Here is a 25,275-nt window from a genome sequence, read left to right on the forward strand (position 1 = left end):
CCAAAACTGGCAAAGTGCGATTTTCAAATGCATTAACTTCTACAATGTTAAAAACTACGTCGTCCTCAATTGGACCAATATCTTGTACAATATTTTAAAGTACTTCGTCCTCAACTGGAGAGAAATGACGATAATATGCGTTAATCTACTCGCCGTAGCATACATTTATAGTCCGCCCAACAGGGAAAGCCTTTTTTATACTATGGAATTTACTACAAGTTATTTATTTGTGAGCCTATTTATTTGTGAATTGCACACAAACATAGGTGGGTTTGTTTGGTGGGGTTTTTCTTTTTGTTGGTTTTTTGTTGTTGTTGTTGTTGTTTGTTGGGTTTTTGTGCTTTTTATTGGGGGGGGGGGGGGGTATTTTCAAAACACTTTTACTTTTCTTCTTACAAAAAACATTTTATACAATGACGGGACGGACTATAGGTTACGAGTCTGTCATTGTCGTATTTAATACCGTATCTCTACAAAATACTGGATTCAAAAGACGTTATGGTAGTCGTAAATGTATGCAGCTATGACTCAATTTTGGATACTTTGCCTACAAAGAAGAACTGACCATGACAACAATACATGGTTACACCTCCGTCCGTAGGCGGATTACTATTGTATAGGGCGCGTCAATACTAGCATCTAAAACCTGTCTACGTCTTCCCCAAAACACGACGACTGAATCGCTACAGGTCTTACAATTTCCATTACAGAGGTGGTCGTTGGCAATGGAAATATAGATGTGACAGTGTGTACACAAATACCAGGAAACGATTGTGCTGAACCGTCTATCATAAAAGCGAAAAACTGTGGGTCGTATAAGGTCTTTGACTTGACACAAACAGCCTTAGATTCTGCCTACTGTCTTGGTGAGTAATACTCATTATTATATGTTACATCTGAAGTTGATTAATATTAATTAGTTGGTTCTCAACTTAAACGGACGGGGCGTAGTCCAGTGGTAAAGCGTTCGCCTGATGAGCAGTCTATCTGGGGTCGATCCCCATCGGTTGGCCAATAGCTATGTCTCGTTCCAGCCACACCCAATAGCCGATATATTTTTCGTGCTGGAGTGTCGTTAAACATTCATTCATTCATTCGTTCCAGCCATTGCATCACCACTGGTATATTAAAGGCCATCCTGCCTGTGGGGTGGTGTATATAAAAGATACGTATTACAACAAGCTTGTTGTTTTCTGTACATGGCTTAAACATCTTGACAAAACATGGTTTAAAACTCTTCAGATTTGGAAGTATATGGCTTTCCAAGTCGTTAAAAGTATTTGAGTACTATGTTTGCGTACAACGATCACATTGAAGTACGAACACTATTTTACTATATTAACCATTTTGTGTATTTTTAATTCACTCATCATGTGACCCTTCTACCATAGAACATTATATTATTGGTGTTACATGCACTGTTTAAATACCAATAACAGGTTACCTTCCCAATTTCAGGGCAAACCCCACTCACCCAGGTAAGATTTGATCCAACACAATATTCGTTTCGGAGTTATGAGACGAACCCTCAATCAGGACAGTTAAACGTATTAATATCACCAGAGGTGGTCAGCCCATATCAGTTGTAAAAAGAGCCTTTATATCAAGGAGGACAACCGGAGATAGTGTTTGTATGTGGTCTAGATAAGCTAGTGCAGTAAACCCAAAGCGAAATACAGGGCGTTATATGTACTAAACCGAACTGGATCGGCATTTACCTCCGCAGACTGGACGAATGTTTCAAGTGTCATAAGAAATTGAAGTAAGAGGAATACAGTCTGTACAGTGCTCGACTGGGGTGCTAGTATCGAGCACCCTCGGAGGACTGGCTAGATTTTCCCCGTCCCAACCGATACCCCATGATTGGTAAATCAATTATCGTCCTAAGTAGTATCTTGCCTGTGATAAGATGCAAGAAACGCCCTTGCTGCTAATTGTAAAATACGTAGATATTAAATGCTTAAATAATAAAAATGTTCTAGAGTCCGCAGATGTTGATAACAAGGAGGTTTGCTTATTTTAATTTTTTATTTAATATAACTTCACATTTTATGTATATTCCTATTGAGCTAACATATTTATACTCTTTTTTTTCCCCTAGCTGGTAAAGTCCGAGGTAAGTTACAAATTAATTTTTAATGCTTCAATGTAATTATTTCTAGTATTTCTAGCCATTGGCTCTTGTTTCCGAGGTAGACCGCTCGCCTGCGGTGCGTGGTCGTAGGATCGAACCTCGGCGGATCCATTGAGCTTTTTCCCGCCCCAACAAGTGCCATATTAGTGGTATATCAAGTTGGGTGTGCTATATAGCGAATAATTCATGAGTGGCCGTTAGATACCATTTGTCTTACAACGAGTTGTTTCAAAATGTATCTAACGAACGAAAGCGAATTTGATATGTTTTTAAACAACACGTTGTAAGATAAATGTTATCTAACGAACACGAATGTATTACTTTATTTCTTACATATCCTCAAACACCAGGTTTTAGTCAAATTTTAACGTCTGTTTCGGCTCAAAGTTATTTACAGTCTTTATACTTGTATATAAAATACGCGTCACAGACAAATCATTGTCAGGTTAACTATACATCGCAGTGTAATCGATTTTGATCTTGCTGTTTTTACCATTGGGTGTATGGTATTGTTAACCTGGTCATCACCTAGGAGCAGCCAGTTGCATATCTTGAAATTGTTAACGCACGTACTTGTGTAAACAAGGATGTGTTATCAAAATAACGAATGATGTTCTTTCAACGGGTGTGTAAAAAAATGTCTGTAGGAGAGTGTATATAAAAGATCCATTGATGCTAATTTGAAAATGTATCAGGTTTGTTTTAAGGACTACATGTCAGAATTATCAAATTTTTGACATACAATAGCCGATGATTAATTTAAATATGTGCTTTAGTGGTGTCGTTAAACTAAACAAACTGTAACTTTAACAATGGACATTGGGCTATTAGAAACACGTTAGATTTGTCACAACTGACAATTTAAACAAGAATTTATAAGTAATAATGTAATTTAATTGTAAACCAAGCAGGCTCTTTGTTTCAGATATTCCTAGACGCACAAACAAACCAATCGTTGAGACAGCTTTGACAAAGGTTGGCAGGAATTCTGAACTAATATTTCGCTGTATTTTCGATAAATCTGTTGAGGATGTGTTTTATAAGATCTACTGGTATGTTGATAACAAGTACCTGTCTTCATCAAAACCACACAGATGGGAGGATCGAGGTGGGAGCAATGACCTTGATGAGACAACCTTAAAGGAGAAAGGCTTTAAAACCGTTGGTTTCAATGTGAGTACCGAACAAAACCTGTCCAAATTGTATCAACTTTTCACTTATGTAGTATAAAATTACAGAATATACACTCCATGTTGCTCAATATATTACACACATAAACCGGTTTTAGAAAGAGTCGTGCTCGCATCGGTCAAACATATTTGACACATTCGTTTATTCTGAAGAAGGATCATGCACCCCAGTGAGAGCACTGTCAGTGTACACTGGTTGTACGCCACATTTTTTTGCAGTGTAATCGTCTCTTCTTAAGCAAACCAGTGAATATATATATTTGGAAGGAAAATGTAATGGAAGCATTTCGATTACATCCTAAAAATAATTTAAATTTTTTTTCAGATAAAGAATTCTATTCTAAATTTTTATTTTACTTCCCTGTGATATTTATATCTTTTGAACAGCTCTTTACAAAGTGTTTTAATTTAACCTTTGAAACTTTAGTTTGATGTTGATCATCAATTTATTCATTTATTTACCTTTGTTTGACACCCAATAGCCGATATCATATTCGCGCTGGGTTGGCGTTAAACATTCATTCTTTTTAGAAATAATTAATTTTTTAATTTTAAAATATAGAATCATGCTTAAGCAATTATCATAAATGTTGATTTATAAATGCATCTCTATCTTGACTTACTTAGATAGATGAAACATGTACTGAGGGAAAATGTTAACAAAATATGTGATGTATATTAAACTAGTGTGTGAAAACCCAAAACATTCAATACAACTGATGCTATAAAGCTTTGTGCTGTTTTAAATACAGTAGCCAATGTAAAACAAAAAATATTAGGCAAATATAGCCTTTTTATTATTCAGAGTACAATATGACTATATTTTGTATGGTTGTATGTAATATAAATATATGTCTATTCAATGCAGTTTTGTATATCACAATATTTCTACTCAATTTATGCATTATTGCCTACAATAATTTGATATGTAATAGAGTCATTTGCTATAAGGGTCTCGAACACAAACTTTAAGAGCAAATATCTGCAACCGGACAAAACGATATATATATATATATATATATATATATATATATATATATATATATATATATATATATATATATATATATATATATATATATATAGCACAGCCTAAAGGTAGTACTAAACTGAATAACTTCCGGATGGGTCAAACTTCGAGGTGCACCCAACTTTTGATAGAGAAATGAAGACCACAAGTCCTGTGATTGGTGATAAATGTGAGTGTGTTGGTTGTATTTTATTTCATCTAGTACCACTGTGTCAAGTAGCCTTGTGCTTGAAACATGTATAGGGTACCTGTAAAAAAGTACTCGAATTTTGTGCGGAACTAGGGTAGTCATAGACTCTACCCGTTATCTCAGAAATGAGCAGCTTGACCCCCAATTTTTCTGATTCACTTTAAGGGTGAGGGGTGGTAGTATTTATATCCGTGGCGTTTATATCGATTGATACATTGCAGGTAGGAATTTTAGCCACATATGTTACTATTGTCGTCTATGGGATTTGATTTGGTAGTATACACCCTAAAAATAATTGACAAAGTTGTATATTTGTTATGAAACTATCAACATTACATTTCTTACTATCGAAGGCTATTTTTCGATTTCAAACATGGTGGCCAACTTGTATAAAAATAAAATAAATCTGGGGGAATCCAGACGAGGCAAGCGCCTCGTCTGCCTTGTGCTGGCTATGCCATTGATGACGTTAATTAAAATTGGTTTTGTGCTATATATGATGTTTATAATGTGGTTAGCAGAGAAGGAATGTGGTGTCTATGAGTGAAATCGATGGAGTAAGTCACATTTTGCACTACAACCAAGGACTACTCCTGTTAACGGTTCAGAACCAAATAGGAAAATAAAGAAAACACAATATTTGTTTAATGACACCTTTTGACAGACGATGTAGTAAAACCAAACAGCCGCCACTTATGGGATAGGAACAGGGAACTTTCCCATAGACAGGACATCGCATACCACGTCCTTTGATACACCAGTCATGTGTCACTGACTTAGAAGTGGGTAACAAGACTGTCAGCAATTGATTCTTCAGGTTGGTGTCCACCGCAGAGCTACACATTACCCCTGACCATTGATTAGTAAGCACTGCATCAGTTTGTGCATTTTTAAGAACACTTGTGACAGTGCGTTCTTCTTATCAATTGAATTGCAAAAATCACAGTTGTCTCCTCTTTTAAGGTTTACTGTGGAGTCAGAGCGAGTTTTCAAACGGAGTCAGCGGCCAGCCTGCCCATTTTCAGTCAAGTGAAATACGTAGGAATAAAGGTACTTGCTTGTGGCTTACTAATTACTTAATATCATGGTACTAAATAACCCTAAAATATCGAATATTTATAAGCAAGGTTGTAATATTGTAATATTTTGTCATAGAATTGTTATTATTATTTATTTATTTATATTTATTTATTTCAGCTATACAACACAACAGTGTATTTGGACAAAGAACCAGTTGAGATATTTTTTCAGCTGACCGCTCCCTTTGGTTGCATAGACGATAAAGACTGTTCATTAGAGATTCAGCTTCTCGAAAGAGACGACATCCAAGACAACAATTGTGAACGAAAGAACCTTGTTGCATCCTATTGTGGTGTCAGTGTGGAGAAGAGCAAGTGGGACAAAGTCCACAGTTTTGTAATTAAGCGTAGAACGACCGTGAATAAAAACACGAAAACAACGTCAACATCAATAATGAAGCTCACAACATCTCAGCGGAATTGGAACCATGGACTTTGGGCCAATTATAATGATTTTGGAAACGTTCTGGTATGCGTAATAATGACAAGTCAAATGTATTGCAACCTTTTACAATAATGTAATATTCAATATTTTTAATCAAACGCAACTAATTGAACATCCGGGCATACAGTGATATGTTAATATGGGTCCTATCCAGATATTTGCTTAATATATTTGTCGTCAGAAGTTGTGGAGGTCATGGGCACCGCCCCTCCCCACCCCACCCCCTCCCCATCCCACCTCAGAAAATGGACGTAACATATAGATTCCCCCCCCCCCCCCCACCAGTAGCTGCCATCTTCCCGATGCCTTCTGAAATAATTTTCATTTGATTTTCATTGAAATGTATTTCACTCGGGACATAAACATGACACGAAATTGAAGCTCGTTTAATATCCAATAATTGTCATCTTGCATAAAACTGTACCTGGTGTTTTGTTGGTATACCTGTCATACTAGTATTTACTACCTGGCACTGACCTGTACTTGTTTTGTTTGTATACCTGCATTGTCGGTGTAGTGGCAATGTATGTTTTTATATATTGATTCATATATTATAAAATATAAAAAGTTTGGAATTTTTACATTCAGATTGGACATTCGACTTTAAAGCTGGAAATAAAATAAATGACATGGTACTGTTATTTTATTGAATCTTTACCATTGTTGATGTGGATAAATTATATCAGTGAACTGTTGAAGCTCAGTATCAATTGTTTGTCTTATCCAGATTGAGACAAGAGAGGACACGTCGATGATACAGGGTAAACAGTGTCATGCGGTTTGTGATCCTCACATGAAAACATTGGATGGCAGGTAAGTGCGCCAGGTAATGCTATAATCAATTGCTTTCTACAGGGCCCTGTTTTACGCAGAGATCATAGCGCTAGGATCACCATAAGATGATCTTAGCGCTAAGATCGCTTCGTAAAACGGGGCCTAGGACTAAAGCAAACAAAAAATGCAATTCAATAATAACGTTATGTAAGTTTGTCCAGGCCTAGAACATGGGATATTTCTTCTCAGTGTTAGAGTCCACCTTAGACTAATATGGATGACGGATTTGATGAAACCCGGACCGGCCTGAACGAAACGAAATGAAATATGCAAATTACATTCTAATATAGTTCATTAGTTATATGTCTCTCTTTTTAAAGCTTAATTTTTTAATACTGAATATTACCCGGATAAGTAAGGTACTACTTTTAAGATTTAAGTTAATACATATTTTAATTTACTGCTCCCCTTAGGCCCCACCCATTAACGTTTCACTCAATTTGACCTCACTGGCTATTGGATGTCAAACATTTGGTAATTTTGTCATATAGTCTTAGAGAGGAAAACAGCTACATTTTTTCCATTTGTAGCAAGGGATCTGTTATATGCACCATCCCACAGAAAGGATAACATGTACCACGGTCTTTGATATGCCAGTTGTGGTGCACTGGGTGGAACGATAAATAGCCCAGTGGGCCCACCGACGGGGATCTACCCCAAACCGACCGCGTATCAAGCGAGCACTTGACCACTGGGCTACGTCCCGCCCCTACAAATGATGACAACTAGTAATAGATGAATGCAGTTCAGATATAGACGTCCATGACCTCTATTCTTTCCATAAAGAGGCTGATCCAATGCTTGCACTGCATGCTGGCTATGCCTCTTCGGGGCATACAGGCGCATGTTTCATAGCTGATGCTACTGATGTGTGTATACCGGTACTCATGCTCTTTATTGCTACCAAATGTAGGGTTCTTTATACTTCCGGCAAGGATCATCAACATTAAAAAGATGGATAATTAATCGACCACAATATTACATTGTGAATGTCTTATCAGTTCTCTACGTAGCAACTGGGAGCGACTATACCTTCCCTTCCATTATTTGGGGTTTCAGATATTCAAGAAGCAGAACCATTATCATGCAAATACATTTTAGGCTCTGCATTGCACTGAGATATCCTTTGAATCATGATATCAATTTTGTCGTTGAGATATTGGTAACATTATATATGTGTGGTCCATATTGTTATTATAGTCACTTTGTTTTTGTAGTAGCCATTTTTAGTGCTTTTTCTTCTTCATTGTGTGTTTCAAATTACTGCTAAAATACTGTGGCAATAAATATTTGAGATAAAGATTTGAAATGGATTTGTTGAACCCATCAGAAAATGTCACCACGTATGGCGGCCATCATAGATTTTGAAAATTACATTGTTAATTAAAACATTGCAATTTGTTTTCTGGCAGATGCTTAGAAAATGCGTTAAAGGCCACCCAAGATAGAAATTATGTGAATGAGCAAGCACACCTGCAAGTATGAGAATATCATATGAAACGTGATTGAATATTATTTATTAATAATGTTTTTGGAAAATACGAAATTTATTATGATAGACCATTTGTGTTATGTAAATTGCAAATTTTATTGGGGTTTTTTAATATTGGTCAAGTTGTTAAAAAGCATTGCACAGAATGTTTTTTCCAGGTACTACGAACATCAGTATGGTGGTATTTTCACACTGTATACCAATGTTGAGCTTCAGGTGGAAGTAAGAAATGTTTTGTATTTCTTATGTTGTTGACTGTTACATCTTATACATTGACATCTAAATATATGGCCGTTGATAGCAAGAGTTTAAAGGCGCATTACTAAACTTGAAATTGCCACATAAATAATAACTTTACAGTTTTTATAAATTCCTACATATTAATCGATCCCACACACAACAGGTGCATAATTAACTCAACAATATAAAAAATGTCATGTGTTATCACTGGGCGTAAACAGTGGTTCCCGAAAGAATACTTGTCGAAAAACCACAGACAATCTTCATCGTGTACCCATTAAAATAGCCAGCACTTCTTTTTCAATGCGGAGATGCAGTTCAACTTCAACCTGTGACGTCATGTGTTAAATTATCGGTCGCCCGTATTGGTAGATCGATCCCTGTCGGTGGACCCATTGGGCTATTTCTCATTCTAGCCAGTTCTCCACAACTGGTGTAACAAAGGCAGTGGTTTGCACTATCCTGTCTGTGGGATGGTGCATATAAAAGATCCCTTGCTACTAATCGAAAAGAGTAGCCCAGGAAGTGGCGACAGCGGGTTTCCTCTCTCAATATAAGTGTGGTCCTTAACCAAATGTCTGACGCCATATAACCGTAAATAAAATGTGTTGAGTGCGTCGTTAAATAAAACATTTCCTTCCTTTCTTCCTTATTGGTTTTGCAATAATATAAAATTATAAATTGTTGTAAATTATTAATAGTAGTAAATAAAATTATTTGGATACATATATTTTTTGTGGGCATGTAATCACAGGTGTAATTCTTACATTTCACAAATAAAATTAATAATTATTTGTGGTCATTAATCAACTGTGAGACTTCACCTTTAATTCAGGGAGAAAAACGTCAGGCATTCATTGAAATGTGACCAACTTTTGGCTGATTGTCAGTGAATTTGGTATATGCTTATTTATACATCTGGCAATGTAGTTCATATTTTGTACTGACTGGAGAGTATTTATATACATATAAAATAGTACATTTATCAATTATATACTGCACTGGATGCCAAGTCGGCTAGGGCCGAAACGTCCAACGTCCAGCGTCCATGTGATCTAGGGCTGAAAAGGTCAATATGTCTTCCTTGTTTTTAAAATGTTTGGCAACAGATCTCAGGTGGGAAAAGATAGATGGAGATGTGTTTTAATACAAATAAATGCAATAGTAATAGTAATAGTAATAATAATAATAACAACAACAACAACAACAACAACAACAACAACAATAATAATAATAATTTATTTTTAAATGAATAAATAAATATGTTTTTAACATTAAAAATGAATGAAAATAATACTCTGTTTTATTTACATTGTTGTCCTCTTAGTGTGTTTCATGGCTTTTCATATTCGTGCTCATCACGTATACTAATTCCAATTTAATAGTTTGGGATGAGGCAAGGGAAGAGTCTTACATGGCACTTAAGGAGTTTAGCGTAATGTTAATTTTCTTATGCTCGTTAAATAGTAAAATCGTTGTGTATTATAATCCCAAAGTAACATAGTTAACAGTTAAAATTTGAAGACAGGGCAATGCACTGCATCAAGATTACAAACATGGTACATTACAGTTTAGAGGTTGATGTTTTACCTAACATACATACATACATACATACATACATTTATTTATTTATTTATTTATTTATTTATTTAATCTAAGTAATCTAATTACTATATGTTCTAACCGTACGGGTATATATTTATAAATACATGTACACAAATATATTCAGTTAGCTTAAACTTCTAATGCAAATACAGGGTGATAAATTTGTTGAATGAGTAAATTAATATATATAATGCTGATTATATAGGTACAAGTGGAAACAGCTCTTTGTAACAGTAACCGTGCATTCTGTGTGTGTGGACTCGCCGTCAGAGCAGGTAGATCTGTGTTTGCGATTCCACTCTGTCATGGCTTCAAACGACCTGGTTTCCTGCTCTGTGATGATGTTGATGATGTTTTGGATGTCAGGAGGAGAACCGATCAACAATATGAGGTAATACAGATACATTAAAACAGTAAATTATTGCCACAACACAATTACATATATCTTACAAGTGTATGTGTAAATATAGGTGCGTCTGAGTGAGTATCTGTATGTCTGTATCATTTTCTTTTGTCATCCAATAGCCGATGATTAATTAATCAATGTGCTCAAGTGGTGTCGTTAAACAAAATAAACTTTAACTTAACGGATGTACTACCCTGTCTGTGGGATGGTGCATATAAAAGATCCCTTGCTGCTAATCGAAAAGAGTAGTCCATGAAGTGGCGGCAGCGGGTTTCCTCTCTCAATATCTGTGTGGTCCTTAACCATATGTCTGACGCCATATAACCGTAAATAAAATGTGTTGAGCGCGTCGTTAAATAAACCATTTCTTTTTTTTGTATTTCTAGGGGTTTATCAGACACCACATTGATTCCAACTGGGATTGTTTTTGTCTGTAATATACGAATGTAGCAGGCCTCTCGTTCAAATACCAAAATGACTGTTTTGTCTTTTGAACCCAGTTTCAGGGATTGTTCAGTAAAATAATTGACAACCAGGATGTCAACTTCATGTCGAATATCATACTTGTGACTAACTGTTCTGATTCACAGTTGACTTTGCTTTGTCCTACATTCTTTTTTTCAAAATATAAATTACTGCATCATTAGATACACTACATGTTTTAAATACCAGTTCAAATTTGTACGAATTTGATATTCAATTTTGATTATATTGACTTTAGAAAGTCTACTGCATTTTAATTAAGTTGTGAAGTCTACACCTTGTTTTGTTACAAGTAGCAGAGGAACCAGTGTTTATATGAGGTGGTTAGTTATGCTGCAGTTTGTATGGTTTATAGACTACAGTTAACCTAAGAGGGTGTTCTAATTCTCAAAAGGTTTCAGATTTCTTTTTTCTAACAAACCATGCTGAATATCCCTAGGTTTTAACGCACAAAATAAAAGTGAACGAGTTACATTGAAATTGTGTTTGTTACTCGAACTTCTGTGACATCTATTAATTTCAGTCTGTAACAGAGAAACATTTAGGCCCTTAAGTCAAATATTGTAAAAATATAATAAGTCAAATATTGTGACTCTCAGTGCACTTCAATTGCCCTCCTGTCTGGCGTCTAGAATTTTCAAATAGCGTCCCCATACTTTTTTTAATAATTCTATATTCAGAAAGGTTATCGTCTTTGTTTGTTTCGGGGGGTAGTCGTTAGTTTTTTGCTGGGTGGACCACCCGCTATATGTATAAAATAAAATATGGATTAAGCTGAATGTACGATAAAGTGTGGATTCGAGAAAAAATAATCCATGAACCCCCATTAGGGCTAGTAAATTAATATTCCAGAATTCACACTTTCAGGTGAACTACATAACTGGAAAAAACTTTATTATCGCTTATCTGTGTTTACAGATACTGATTCCATCCGGCGCAATTGTAAAAGCCAATTTGCTGAATTATGGAGGCTATTTTATGAATGTCTACGTTGTTCCTTCCGTCCACGATGTTGATAAGAGTAGAGGACTCTGCGGCAAACTTTCCAACACGCGGAGAGATGATTTTGTGAAGAGAGATGGAACTCAGTCTGGTCCAGGTCGTGATTTCTCTGCATCATGGAGGTATCACCATTTCCTGCACGTTCAATAGCAAACATTTGTAATATTTTGCCAGTCATGCACTGGGCAAGATGTGGGCTTTTAATATGCAATGTATGTTATTTTTATACACTGTAAATATTTTCAGTAGCATGCAAAACATAATGCTATATTGAAGGAAGAAGGGTGTAGCATATGTTATGGTAGAAATAACCTTTTAGTGTGAAACCAACACATAATAACACCAAATGACTTTTAAAGTTTTAATAAAATAAACAAACTTAAAATATAGTCATAAAAGCAGTGTTAACAGAGAAACAAATACAACCAATAACAATCACACAATACGACTCAGTAATAGTTGTTTCTAAGGAAGTGCACACTACTTCCAAGAATTCCTCTTCACCCTAGATCTTCAGTCGTCCACCACCAATTGGAGTACAGTTGAAATCTTCAATACCTTGATAAACTTCACAAACTCAGATAAAACAACCACCTTGTTCCTTCTTCTCAAATGCTCTCACATTGTCCTCATGGTGAACTTATTATGATCCAACAATGGACTAAGATGGACTGCGATAAACTCTCGATTAACTGCCTCACTGACAGGTCAGGTCAGGTCATAGGGCTTTACGTGCACATTCAGAGCAAGCTGTTGTAGCGCCCGCCTGCCCTGGGCACAAGAGCCGGCCTTGGCCGGTTCCTCCGTCCAGGAGAAGAAAGGTGGGGGTGGGAAGGAAGAGGGAACGCCTGCACTGGCAGGTGCAAGGGAACACCAGCAGCCTGACCGTGGTCGGTAACAGGCGGGGGGAGGGGGGGGGGGGGGGGCTCACTGACTGACGAACTCTCTTATTTATAGTGCACTGATATTCTAAAAGAATATCTAGCCAATCAAATTATGCATGACGTCACACAGGCTCTAGAACATTATCCAAGGTTCACAAGGTCCAATTTATCTGTTACATCATTCTTCTAGAATGTTCTATGTGATCAACAACTAACATATATCGTATGGTATTTTCTAGGACATTCTATTCTGATAAACAAGTTAATTAGGCCAGTTAAATACAAACTATTATACACTACCGCTATATACAAAAGTACATTACATTGCATTGCGTTGAAAATTGCTTGCATATTACCATATATAGACTAGAAAGAGGGAATATTATGATAGATAAATTTACTATTATGTGTGTTGTAGAATTTAACATATTAAGCTCAGACTACTTGCGCTTTGGTTTGTATAATTCATACTAACTTACGAAATGTGTACATTTTTAGGTGTCAGGATATGACAGCTATTTAACTTTAACGATACACACGTCTGTAATGAATGCATAAAGTAAGTTAAACTCTACCTTAAATATATATATATATATATATATATATATATATATATATATATATATATATATATATATATATATATATATATATATATATATATATATATATATATATATATATATAATAATAATAATAATAATAATAATATCCAATCAAACCTGTCTTAAGGGGTCACACAAGGGGGTAGATAAAAGTGGCCGCTTAAGACAGGTGGCCGCTGATTACAGGTTGCGACATATAGTTTTTAAAACATTTGTTGTTGTTTCTTGTTTTAGCATTTGTACTGCTAATTAATGGATGTGTGATTCACGGTTTACTATAAATAAACTTTTGACATGTCGCCTCCTTCGGGAAAAACTGCAACTGGAATGTATTAAATTATCCGTTCTCAACAAGTTTGTTTTCTCTTTCCATTTAATTATTTAATTTCTACTTCATGCAGTGTATTGTCATAGTAAGTGAACCTACAAATGTCAAGCGTAGCCTGCCCAGAGGCAATTAGATGCACTCCTTAGTAATACTTTCTTAATTGATACACAGTAGAGATGTCGGGACTGAATGGGTACTAGTATTCCTGAAGGTTATCGGTTATTTGCTGCACCTTATCGCTGTTGTTGAATATCCCTTTTATATAATAGTAAACATTTACTGTGGCCGCTTAATACAGGTATTTTAGCGATTTGGGTGGCCGTTCGCCGCGTTAGACAGGTGACCGCTGAATACAGGTGGCCGCTAGGAATATATATATTTCTCCCATCCCTAGTCATGTAAGACAGGCGTATTCCATGACGTCAGTCCATGTGGAATAAATCGGTCTTGCATGACCACGTGACTTCTATAGCTTGAGCTGATATTAACAGTGGGTAACGTCACGTATACTGCAAAATAACGCAAGAAATGCTTTTTTATATTTCATAAAAACAAGGAAACCTGCTCTCATAATGAAATTATACTATCATTTTCAGTATATACTTTTTAGTATAAACCATTTTTGGGTACGATCTTTTCAATGGTTATGATTATTTTATTGTAAGATAAAAAATAAAAAATGTAGGTTTTTCACGTTTTCCCAAAATTCTTGTTTTTCATCTACTGGGTGGGAGAAAATACTCCTCCATTATGTATCCATGTGGGACAGGGCTATTTCACCCTCGAGTACATAATATCATGTCAACAGATTATGTACCCTCGGGTGGAATAGCCCTGTCCGACATGGACACATATGAAGGAATCTTTTAATATATATATATATATATATATATATATATATATATATATATATATATATATATATATATATATATATATCCTCTACTTTCTAGTTACATGTATATGCATGTATATACTGTAAAGATATTATATTCTTATCTATTGCAACTAACACCATTCCGTAAACGGTGTTATTGCCTACATTCAGTAATAATTTAACTAATGGAAGATGAATTTACTATTATTGTATGTTGTAGAATTTAACATATTAAGCTCAGTCAAGGTGTTTTTTTTCCAATGGCAATATGCATTTCCGGATATGTTTTAATGATTTGAACTGTTTTAAATAGTTATAAATACAATTCATTTAATTAACACTAATGATGAGCTAGTAAATAAAGGAAATAATTCTATTTCAGGGTTCAAGACCAAAACAATCTTTTTGACAGAAACAAGTTTGATCGCTTAGAACGTTGGGATAGATCATGGAATTATTGCAATTGTCCAAAATGTTTGAAGCCCCCTTGCGGTGAAGTAGAGTGTGGTCCAATGCAGGAGGCAAACGCCTGCTTTAAATATAGACCACCTGCGACAGATAGCGTTAAACCAGACCCGAGAAGGTGCAGCATCCATGCAAGGAAAAGGCGTTCAGTTTTCGAACCAAGCACAACTTCACATCAGATGATGTCAATAAATAAACGAGTATGTATCTGAAATTTGTATCAGACACAAAAATAAAACGTTATAACAATTATATGACATCTGCAGGGTTGAACATTACCAGTTCGTGGCGACCTTTATTGGCTAATGGCGACTAAATGTTTTAGAAAGGTAGTCCGTCTAGTTAAAAAAGAAACATACTGATACTGAATCGAATGTGACAAAACACACTGCGTCTATGTTGACGCGAACTACAGATCTGGCAGCAGAAGTCGTTTTGACAGTGCTAACATAATGAATAAAGATAAAATTCATATAAAAACATTAATCTATTAAGTTTTAAACCCATATCGTCTCAAATAACATTTTATTGGGGGTAAAAGTGCACAGTAAATTAATTTTAAAAACAATTATTTACAAATTACCATCAAACTGCATAGGTTAACTCTTTGTTTTTCTGATATAGGTTTTAAGGTAATTGATGGAAGAGGACTCCCAGACTAGTTTACTAAAGCACGCGCAGTTCTACCTTTAGTATGTTTGTACTGCATTATCTTTTACCCTGTATTAAAAATGAGCTTTAATATGTTTAATTTAATGGCTCTTTGTAAAGAAACATGTTTATTTATACTGGATTTGTTTTTCTTTCTTTTTTTATTTGAGTTGGTATTGGTTTAAAACTTAATAACATGTTTTTTTGTGAGTTTTTACTTTATTCATTATGGAGTTAAACGTCAATTCATCGGTTTTCTTTAACGCAAACGGTTATTATTCAACAGAAAACACAAGTTTTAATTTTAGCTGTGCAGTTAAATTCCAATGTGATAATTGGAGGGCTAGTTGAATTTGAGAAGGGACAGTAGAATTTTTCTTCAACTGGCCCTGCTGGCGACCTTGTTTTTCATGTTAATTTTCAACCCTGATGGTGTATGTCGAATGTGTGTGTGTGTGTGTGTGTGTGTGTGTGTGTGTGTGTGTGTGTGTGTGTGTGTGTGTGTGTGTGTGTGTCTGTGTCTGTGTCTGTGTGTTTGTATGTGTCAGTCAGTTCCGAAATATGATCAGCTCAATTTGAAAACGATTTCCTATGTCAAACATATGCTCTGGGGTTATAAACCTTTCGGACAGACTTTTGGCTAGTCAGAAAACCTGTCGGAACAAAATAAATTTAGCTGCAAAAACGTTAAAAGACATTAGAATTATACCTGGACAGGAACAACTGCCAGTAAACTTTACCGCAGGTGGATGAGGTACCTGAAGTTAAACTAAGGTCGGAAATAGGTCATGTCCACCCTGATTTAGGATTAGGAACTAACATTATTAACCTAACTGGTGGCACTAACCTTCTAATAGATGATGAAAAATAATTACTGGACAGGGGTCTAAATTGTGCCGCCCCCCCCCCCCCCCCCCGTACCAAATCTGAACGACAAAACCATAATACATGATGACACCCGTATCTCTGCACAATGCAGAATCGTATGAGCATTTGGCAAAATAGTCCATGGTCTATTGCAGTACAGCCACTCCCCAAGGTGATCAGTTACTAGCGAGTTCATCCCTCTTGCACCGTTATAAAGAGAACTAACACTTCCAGACTAGTTTACTAATCACAACTAGTATGGGTTAGAGCTCATTAGAATAATGACAGCCGTGGTGACATGCATTTATGAATCTGTGCCACAGGTTCGAATCCCAGCAACGTCATGAGATAATTTGTGAGTCCAGAAAGGATTTAATTACCATCTGCGCCAGTGTGTTAATATCTATGTATGTAATAGTCAAACCCGACATACATACAATATATAGATAGTCTTACATCAATACATACATACATACATACCATACATACCATATAACACACACACACACACACACACACACACACACACATGCATACATACATACATACATACATACATGCATTTATATATGTATGTATAAGTATTATTATGTTGTATATTAAACTAAACAAATCATGAATTTGTTAACAAAATGTTTTTCAAACTTAATAAAACAAATTAGGATATTTTTGAAACATGCATTGAGATGAACATAGTGTGCAATTAGGAGTCACACTAGGCCACTTTACGACAGACGAGGCGATTAATTTTGCAGCATGCTTGCTATTATAATACACGATAACTATTTACATGTCCTGTCAAAAAACGTTTCGTTTGTAGAACGTTGAACAACTTTCAATCCAAAATTGCTGTTGAAATATTTCGTTCATGACTATGAATGCATCAATCATCAATTTAATCGCCTATTTTCAAAGTTACACCCCTTCTTAGAATAATGCACCGTCCCTAACATAGTAATATAATGTACAATACTTAGTAAAAATATATGTTCGCTTGGCAGGATGCAGATGACTGGTTAAATGGCTGGACGAAGGAAAATGCAACAGTGTTTTGTGAAAAACAGTTGCGCAGTTTATCTTCCACACAGACTTGTCAAAACATCCCGACTGTAAATATATCCCAGAATATAGAAGACTGTGTATTTGACATTTGGGTGAGTCTGTTTTTATTTGTGAAATTTAAAAATAATATTCTGGAAATTATTAAAAAGGAAAGGAATATTTGCTTAACTACACTTTGGTTATATGGTCGATGGAGACAAGGAATAAATGAATGGATATTTAAAGGGACATTCCTGAATTTGCTGTAATTGTTAAGAAGTTATCGACTAACAGAGACTTTTTAACGACTGTATCAGATATATTTTTCTGCATAAAATATTAGTAGCTATTGGGTGTCAAACCATGGTATTTCAAAACATGAAGTGATGATCAACATCAATATAAAAATTCAAGAGTCAAATAAAAACACAGTGTAAAGGACTGTGCAAAAATACAAATATCACAGATAGATCAAGTAAATTTAGAATATAAGTCAGTTTCACGTAAAAATTGTTATAAACATTCTGGATGGAATCGAAATGATTCCATCACATTTCTTTGGCCAAATATATCTTTTCGGGTTTCTTTCAGATACTTACACTTCACCAAAATGTGGCGTACCGTCAGAGTGCACTGACAGTGCACACACAGAGGTGGAGGATCTTTTTTCAAGACAAATGAATGTGTCAAGTATGTATGGCCGATGCGAGATGGAGATAAGAAAAACCTACTATCTCCACAATGATATAACATGACCGCCATGCCCCCACCTCACCACCTTTGGCTACGCCGGTGTTGGGCAGTGCAATTTGCTTTGATATTTACTTACGTTATTGGACTATTTCAGGCATCGGGCAGCACCGCTTTCTTTGACGCTACCACAGATAACATGCAAACCACTTGTATGCAGGAAGTGACGATGAACAGTACATTCCACCGGGAAACTGGAGAAGAGTCAATACTTGACAAAGTCTTCAAGATCGCCTGTCCAAGTGGCTGCCGTGGGAAAGGTGACTGTGTCGATGGTATGCATTAAAACATTGCTAGTATTTTGATCGCCATAACTGGTATAGAAATATAGCAATATAGCAGGTCATAGAATACATTGAGATGCTCCTTCATTCATATATAATGACTACTAGTTTGTCAAGTTGATCGAATGGCATATGTTAAATTTTAAGAAGATAGAGAGGCCGATCTTGTTTGATTATCAATCGTTTTAATATATATGCATGGATTTTCACATAGATAAGCTAGCACACTTCATTTAAATGTGGGCTATTGAATTCTTGGAATGTGAAAAAAAGGGAAAGTTCATTTCAATGTAGCCTAAACAATATGTGTATATGTCTGGTAATTTTAGTCTGATTTATGTCTGCTGGTGCAAATGTAATGTACTGATGCTCATTACGAACTCAGACTGTAGGACTAAGTTATTATTAACTCATGATTTGTCTAATTTAACAGGTCAGTGTAAATGTCATGCAAATTACTCGGGGTCGGACTGTTCAGTTGACCTCAATTCTCCCCCACAACTAACGGAGGTGGACTTCGACGGTCTATGCGATGTAAATGAAGATCCTTGCACTGCTATATCTCTGGTTGGGGGCACGTTTGTCAATAGTGCCAGCACAGCCTGCCGATTTAGAGACGTTGTTGTAAGTATTGTATTAGTGGGTGAAGGGTTCATTGTCTGTACTAATGTGAATGGATCTCAACATACATGTAACATGTCAAACCTGAAAATTAACCACGGCAATCGGCAATGCTGTGACGATTGCCGCGGTGTTTTATATTTTTCTTATAATTTATTTTGCCATGAAACATTACGTTTTCTATGTCACTTTTCTTAATTGATATTTTTGTAATACTGACTAATTAAGGTTCTCTCTTAAATATTAATAATAATCGCAAAACTGCCATATATTTTTCATGTGACCATTTTCTTAATTATAAACGTTGCAACTTGTGTGAACAATAAAATATGCTAACATACATTATTTTTGCCAAATGTATAAATGTGTGGCATAGTAATGAAACACCGAACTGCTGTCATGTTCAAAGCATCTGTAAAAAAGCTGGGTTAGAGGGATATATTATAACGCTATTATGGAGGTATACCTTATCCTTGCGAATAGCTCACATGCTGATGATACCAGGTGGTTTTGTATGAAGGATTATTTTTTCTGGGAATTGGAAGTTTTCCTAATGGCTAAACATCTTACATTAACTCATGTGTACAGTCCGGATATTGACGAATATCCTTTTCACTCAGCCTTATAGAGTGATACGATTTTGAAAACCTTAATTGTTTTGCTGTTCACATTTGGCAAAAACAAAACACAAAAAAAAAAACACATTTGTGCACTGTGAGAGATATCAGTAATTTAATTTATTATTTATTTAATTTCTGTTTTAACGCAGTTCCGTGTTTGTATTCAATTCAATTCAATTCATAAGGGGCTGAGCAAATCTTACTCCAGTGTCTACTAACACTGAGTTAGTCTTATTATATGGACAGCTGCCTAATCTTACTCCAGTGTCTACTAACACTGGGTTAGTCTTATTATATGGACAGCTACCTAATCTTACTCCAGTGTCTACTAACACTGAGTTAGTCTTATTCTATGGACAGCTGCCTAGTCTTGCTTCAGTGTCTACTAACACTGGGTTAGTCTTATTCTATGCACAGCTACCTAATCTTACTCCAGTGTCTACTAACACTGAGTTAGTCTTATTCTATGGACAGCTGCCTAGTCTTGCTTCTGTGTCTACTAACACTGGGTTAGTCTTATTCTATGCACAGCTACCTAGTCTTGCTTCAGTGTCTACTAACACTGAGTTAGTCTTATTCTATGCACAGCTACCTAATCTTACTCCAGTGTCTATTAACACTGGGTTAGTCTTATTATATGCACATCTGCCTAATCCTGCTTCAGTGTCTACTAACACTGGGTTAGTCTTATTCTGTGGGCAGCGTCCTAGTCTTGCTTCAGTGTCTACTAACACTGGGTTAGTCTTATTCTGTGGGCAGCTTCCTATTCTTGCTTCAGTGTCTACTAACACTGTGTTAGTCGTATTCTATGGACAGCTGCCTAATCTTACTTCAGTGTCTACTAACACTGGGTTAGTCTTATTCTGTGGACAGCTACCTATTCTTGCTTCATTGTCTACTAACACTGTGTTAGTCTTATTCTGTGGACAGCTGCCTAATCTCACTTCAGTGTCTACTAACACTGGGTTAGTCTTATTCTATGCACAGCTGTCTAATCTTGCTTCAGTGTCTACTAACACTGTGTTAGTCGTATTCTATGCACAGCTACCTAATCTTACTCCAGTGTCTACTAACACTGGGTTAGTCTTATTATATGCACATCTGCCTAATCCTGCTTCAGTGTCTACTAACACTGGGTTAGTCTTATTCTGTGGGCAGCGTCCTAGTCTTGCTTCAGTGTCTACTAACACTGGGTTAGTCTTATTCTGTGGGCAGCGTCCTAGTCTTGCTTCAGTGTCTACTAACACTGGGTTAGTCTTATTCTGTGGGGATTTGCTCAGTTTTACCTGTCTCTGTTTCTGAAGACCTGTGTTTTTATTACAGATAGCAGGTTGAGTCTAACGTTGCTTGTTGTTGTCATTTCAGGAGAATGGTAGTCCAACTATGGAGACATCTGACGGGCCTGTAGACGCGTCTGTTGTAACAGCAAGCTTTGAAAATTTGTTTGAACTCTCTTGCCGTATACCAGTTCGCCGCACAAAGCGATCTGCTCTAGGAGTTTCGGCTGAAGATAAACCTTCTGCTTACCACGTGTCCGTCTCCAACAATGGCGTCGCTTACAGCGAGGAGAGGATTGTCGTCATCTACAACTCCACTTGTCAGACTTGCACACTCTCTGGCACGACTGTCAGTTGCGTCATTTCAGTAAGCAGTTCCATAACCTCTCAGTCAAAAAACTCTGCCTGGCCCGAGGGCTGGACATTTTTTTAAATATTCCAAGTAAGGTTGACTGGCATCATAATTCGTTGTTGTTGTTTTTTTGTTGTTGTTGTTGTTGTTTTTTTTTTTTTTTTTTTCTTTTTCTTTTTTCTTTTTTCTTTTTCTTTTTTCTTTTTTCCCCCTGGTAACCAGTCCTACCTAAAAAAGTGGGAGATCCTATTTTTGTTTTCAATAAGTTATTTTATTATTATTATTTTAATATTTTATTAGCCTCAGCAACAGATATGGTAGTGTCAGGGTTTCATAATTCGTTCTTAAGGACTACTGTTTTTAAGACATTTGTTGAATTATTTATTTCCCAAGTTGACATTTCGTATTGAATCAATGTTTTAGAATTATTTCAACAAATTAACCTTTTCAGCTTTATATTTGTGGTGGAGTTCTTACATTTTTGTATTATTGAGAATGTGGACTACAGTTTTGTATATTAAATTAGTTTGTAGTTGAAGTGTTTACGACTGGATCAAAAATGGGACAAAATGTTTTGTGAGGGTCGAGGTTTAAAATATGGATCATTAAACATACATTTCTTTAAGTTCATACCACCCTGGTCTCTGGTGTCTGGATATAAAAATATTGTTAAAAATGCATCACCCATCCTCGTTCATATAACCAGTATAATTGTGCATTCTGTGCCTAATGTATTACGTTGTGGTGTTAGCTCCTCCAATATTGGTGCTTTGATCATTGTTTGTTTTGCATGACGAGTATTGTACGCTAGGCACACAGTGCATCTCTAAAGGCGGAGGGTATCCACTTTGTTGTGGTGTCAGCTCCTCCAATATTGGTGCTTTGATCATTGTCTTTTTGTAGGAGTATTGTACGCTGCGCACTCAGTGTACCCATAAAGGCGGAGGCTATACACTTTGTTGTGGTGTCAGCTCCTCAGTGCCTTTCTGTAGGAGTATTGTACGCTGTGCACTCAGTGCACCCCTAAAGGCGGAGGGTATCCACTTTGTTGTGATGGCAGCTGCTCCAATATTGGTGCTTTGATCATTGCCTTTTGTAGGAGTATCGTACGCAGGGCACTCAGTGCACCCCTAAAGGCGGAGGGTATCCACTTTGTTGTGGTTTCAGCGCCTCCAATACTGTTTCTTTAATCATTGTTTGTGTTATAGGACGAGTATTGCACGCTAGGTACTCAGTGCATCCCTAAAGGCGGTATGTATCCAGGTGGCGGTTGTCTGGTGTGCGACATTAACGGGAAGGAAAAGTCATGGCAAGAAGGACCCAGTAAGTTTAGATAGTTACAGTCTCGGATCATAGATGTTATTTTTGGTATACAGTTGGTATACAGAAGTGCATTTTCTTTTTCTTCTTTTTTTCACCTACTATACATATGTAAGACAAAATAACCTTGAACAGCTAAATATTCTTAGTACAAAACATCGCTATATTTCTCCGGACTAAGAAATCGTGTTTGTACCTATCCAAAGATAAACATTTTGCTTGTCTACCCGCACAATATCTTGAAATTCCAAACCTCAAATATTGTTCCCACTAGCGTTGGTGTCATTGTGCAAATGCTGTATTTAAAATCCATCCATTAGACATTTATCAGACTTAACTGTCTGAAGTATGCTAGACGTCACAGATGTTTTATGATTTGCCTTTTCTGTAAATTACTACTAATATAAGATTATTATACATGTGATGCACCTTTGTGTATAGTGTGTTTAATAAATGTGTTTTCATCTTCTATTTTTAGCCTGCAGCAGCTGCACGAGAACGTCGGTTACGTGGATCCTAACCATGTTGCCGGTCTACATCATATATTACATTTTCTGCAACCATATTATACTATATTAATCTTTGCTACAAAAGCTTGGAGGTTTTGTTACCTCCGCTATGACGGTCAACATCGGAGCTTTTCTAATACCGATTTGTGCGACGTCCGTCCATCTGTCCGTCAACGTTCCCTTTGAAATCTGTCTTCTAGAGTTTGGAATGAATTATTCAAAGCTATTGTACAATGATCCTTGTGTGCCCTTTCCGCAAACTAATAAATATATTTTTGTAAGTTTAGATTGTTTATAAATTCTTTTAAAATGTAAATACAAAATTTGAAAGTTTATCTCATAGAGTTTTGATTGAATTGTTCTAAAACTTGGTACTATGATTCTTTGGGACAGTCTCCACAAAATAATAGTGAGATATTTTGAAAAGTTCCGAACTTTTTTATTTCTATTAAATGTTTAAAGTTTAACATTGAAACACCCCTCAGTATAATGATTATTAAGGGCAGTGTTCATAATAGATATATATTCAGAAAATTAGAATAGAATAGAATAGATGTTTAACGATCAGGAAATTATGAATTTAAGTAGAAAATTAGCATTGAAGAAATAAAGGTTTATCTTCTTCTGGGGGTATGATTGGGTAGTTCTGAAACTCCGTATAATGATTATTCACAATTTAATAGAGAGTTATTTTGGAAATTTATAATTTTTGCCTTTTTATTAAATTGTTATAATTTAAATACAAATTTAAAATTAAAGATTTTTAAATACAGTTGAGCATCGTTGTGTCGACATCGTCGTGACCACACTAAAATATCGAGTTGACCAAATATCGACTCAAACGTTAAGAGAAATACATAAGAAAAATGTACAAAAAAGTCATATATTAAAAAGATATACAAAGTTATTTTTATCAAATGATATATTTTTTATTTAAGCCGATGAAAATTGTTATTCTATAAAAAAAAAATACATTAATCATTCTATTGTAGCGATGTGCAAGTTCTGAACAAAGTTAATCATCTCTAAAATGTTATAAATTGTAAAATTAAAATTGCATGAATTTATGACAAAGTTATAATACCAAAATACATTTACACCAAATATTTTATAGAAGAACAAATACAAAATTCATAATTCATAAAGTCTAGGAATAATGTTTGTCGCAGATACAACAGGGCCACGGGCAATTAAAAGGACATCATTTTAGTACCTTGTTCGATGGTTTAGATCATTTTATTCGTTCATCTTACACGTGAATTGTAAGTAGTGTACAGAATTAATCATGTGTATACAGTCATATGTTGACAGCTCTTTGTTACCATGCTTTATGGGAAAAGAGTTAATAATGTTTTATTCATCTCTTGTGCAAGAAGTTGCTTGGTGCCAAATTGTCTCTCAGTTTTGTGCAGTAAAAACCCTTTTGTATTGTAAAAGTAACACACGTGACATTTGTATCATACCCCTAAAAAGGCACGGTATGACTGAAATATGAAAATATAATGAACAGTTGTTTATAAAAATTTTGGAGACTGATAGTTAGTCCCTTGTTTAATACCACTAATTTGGTTTAATTGCTAATAGGTTTTTTTATGTTTGTTGATAGAGCTATAGTTTTTGCTTTGAGGCATTTTTTCCGTCCACTGAAGATAAAATAGCGGGTAACAGGATACATATATGAATTATGAAGTGTG

General features: G+C 35.7%; 1 protein-coding gene across 1 annotated transcript; it reads left to right on the plus strand.

The window, feature by feature from the left end:
• Window positions 1–1,859: 1,859 nt before the first annotated feature.
• Window positions 1,860–23,916, plus strand: LOC121368913 (von Willebrand factor D and EGF domain-containing protein-like). The gene is made up of 16 exons (XM_041493673.1): window positions 1,860–1,866; window positions 2,102–2,116; window positions 3,060–3,307; window positions 5,508–5,594; window positions 5,742–6,092; window positions 6,796–6,881; window positions 8,553–8,616; window positions 10,445–10,630; window positions 12,047–12,252; window positions 15,207–15,489; window positions 17,809–17,961; window positions 18,696–18,873; window positions 19,316–19,506; window positions 21,489–21,767; window positions 22,961–23,075; window positions 23,551–23,916. Exons 1-16 carry the CDS (start codon window positions 1,860–1,862, stop codon window positions 23,649–23,651), a joined length of 2,550 nt encoding a protein of 849 aa, XP_041349607.1. The 3' UTR covers window positions 23,652–23,916.
• Window positions 23,917–25,275: the final 1,359 nt, after the last annotated feature.

The sequence above is a fragment of the Gigantopelta aegis genome, chromosome 3 (genome assembly GCF_016097555.1).
Source record: "Gigantopelta aegis isolate Gae_Host chromosome 3, Gae_host_genome, whole genome shotgun sequence".
Taxonomy (NCBI): Eukaryota; Metazoa; Mollusca; class Gastropoda; order Neomphalida; family Peltospiridae; genus Gigantopelta; species Gigantopelta aegis.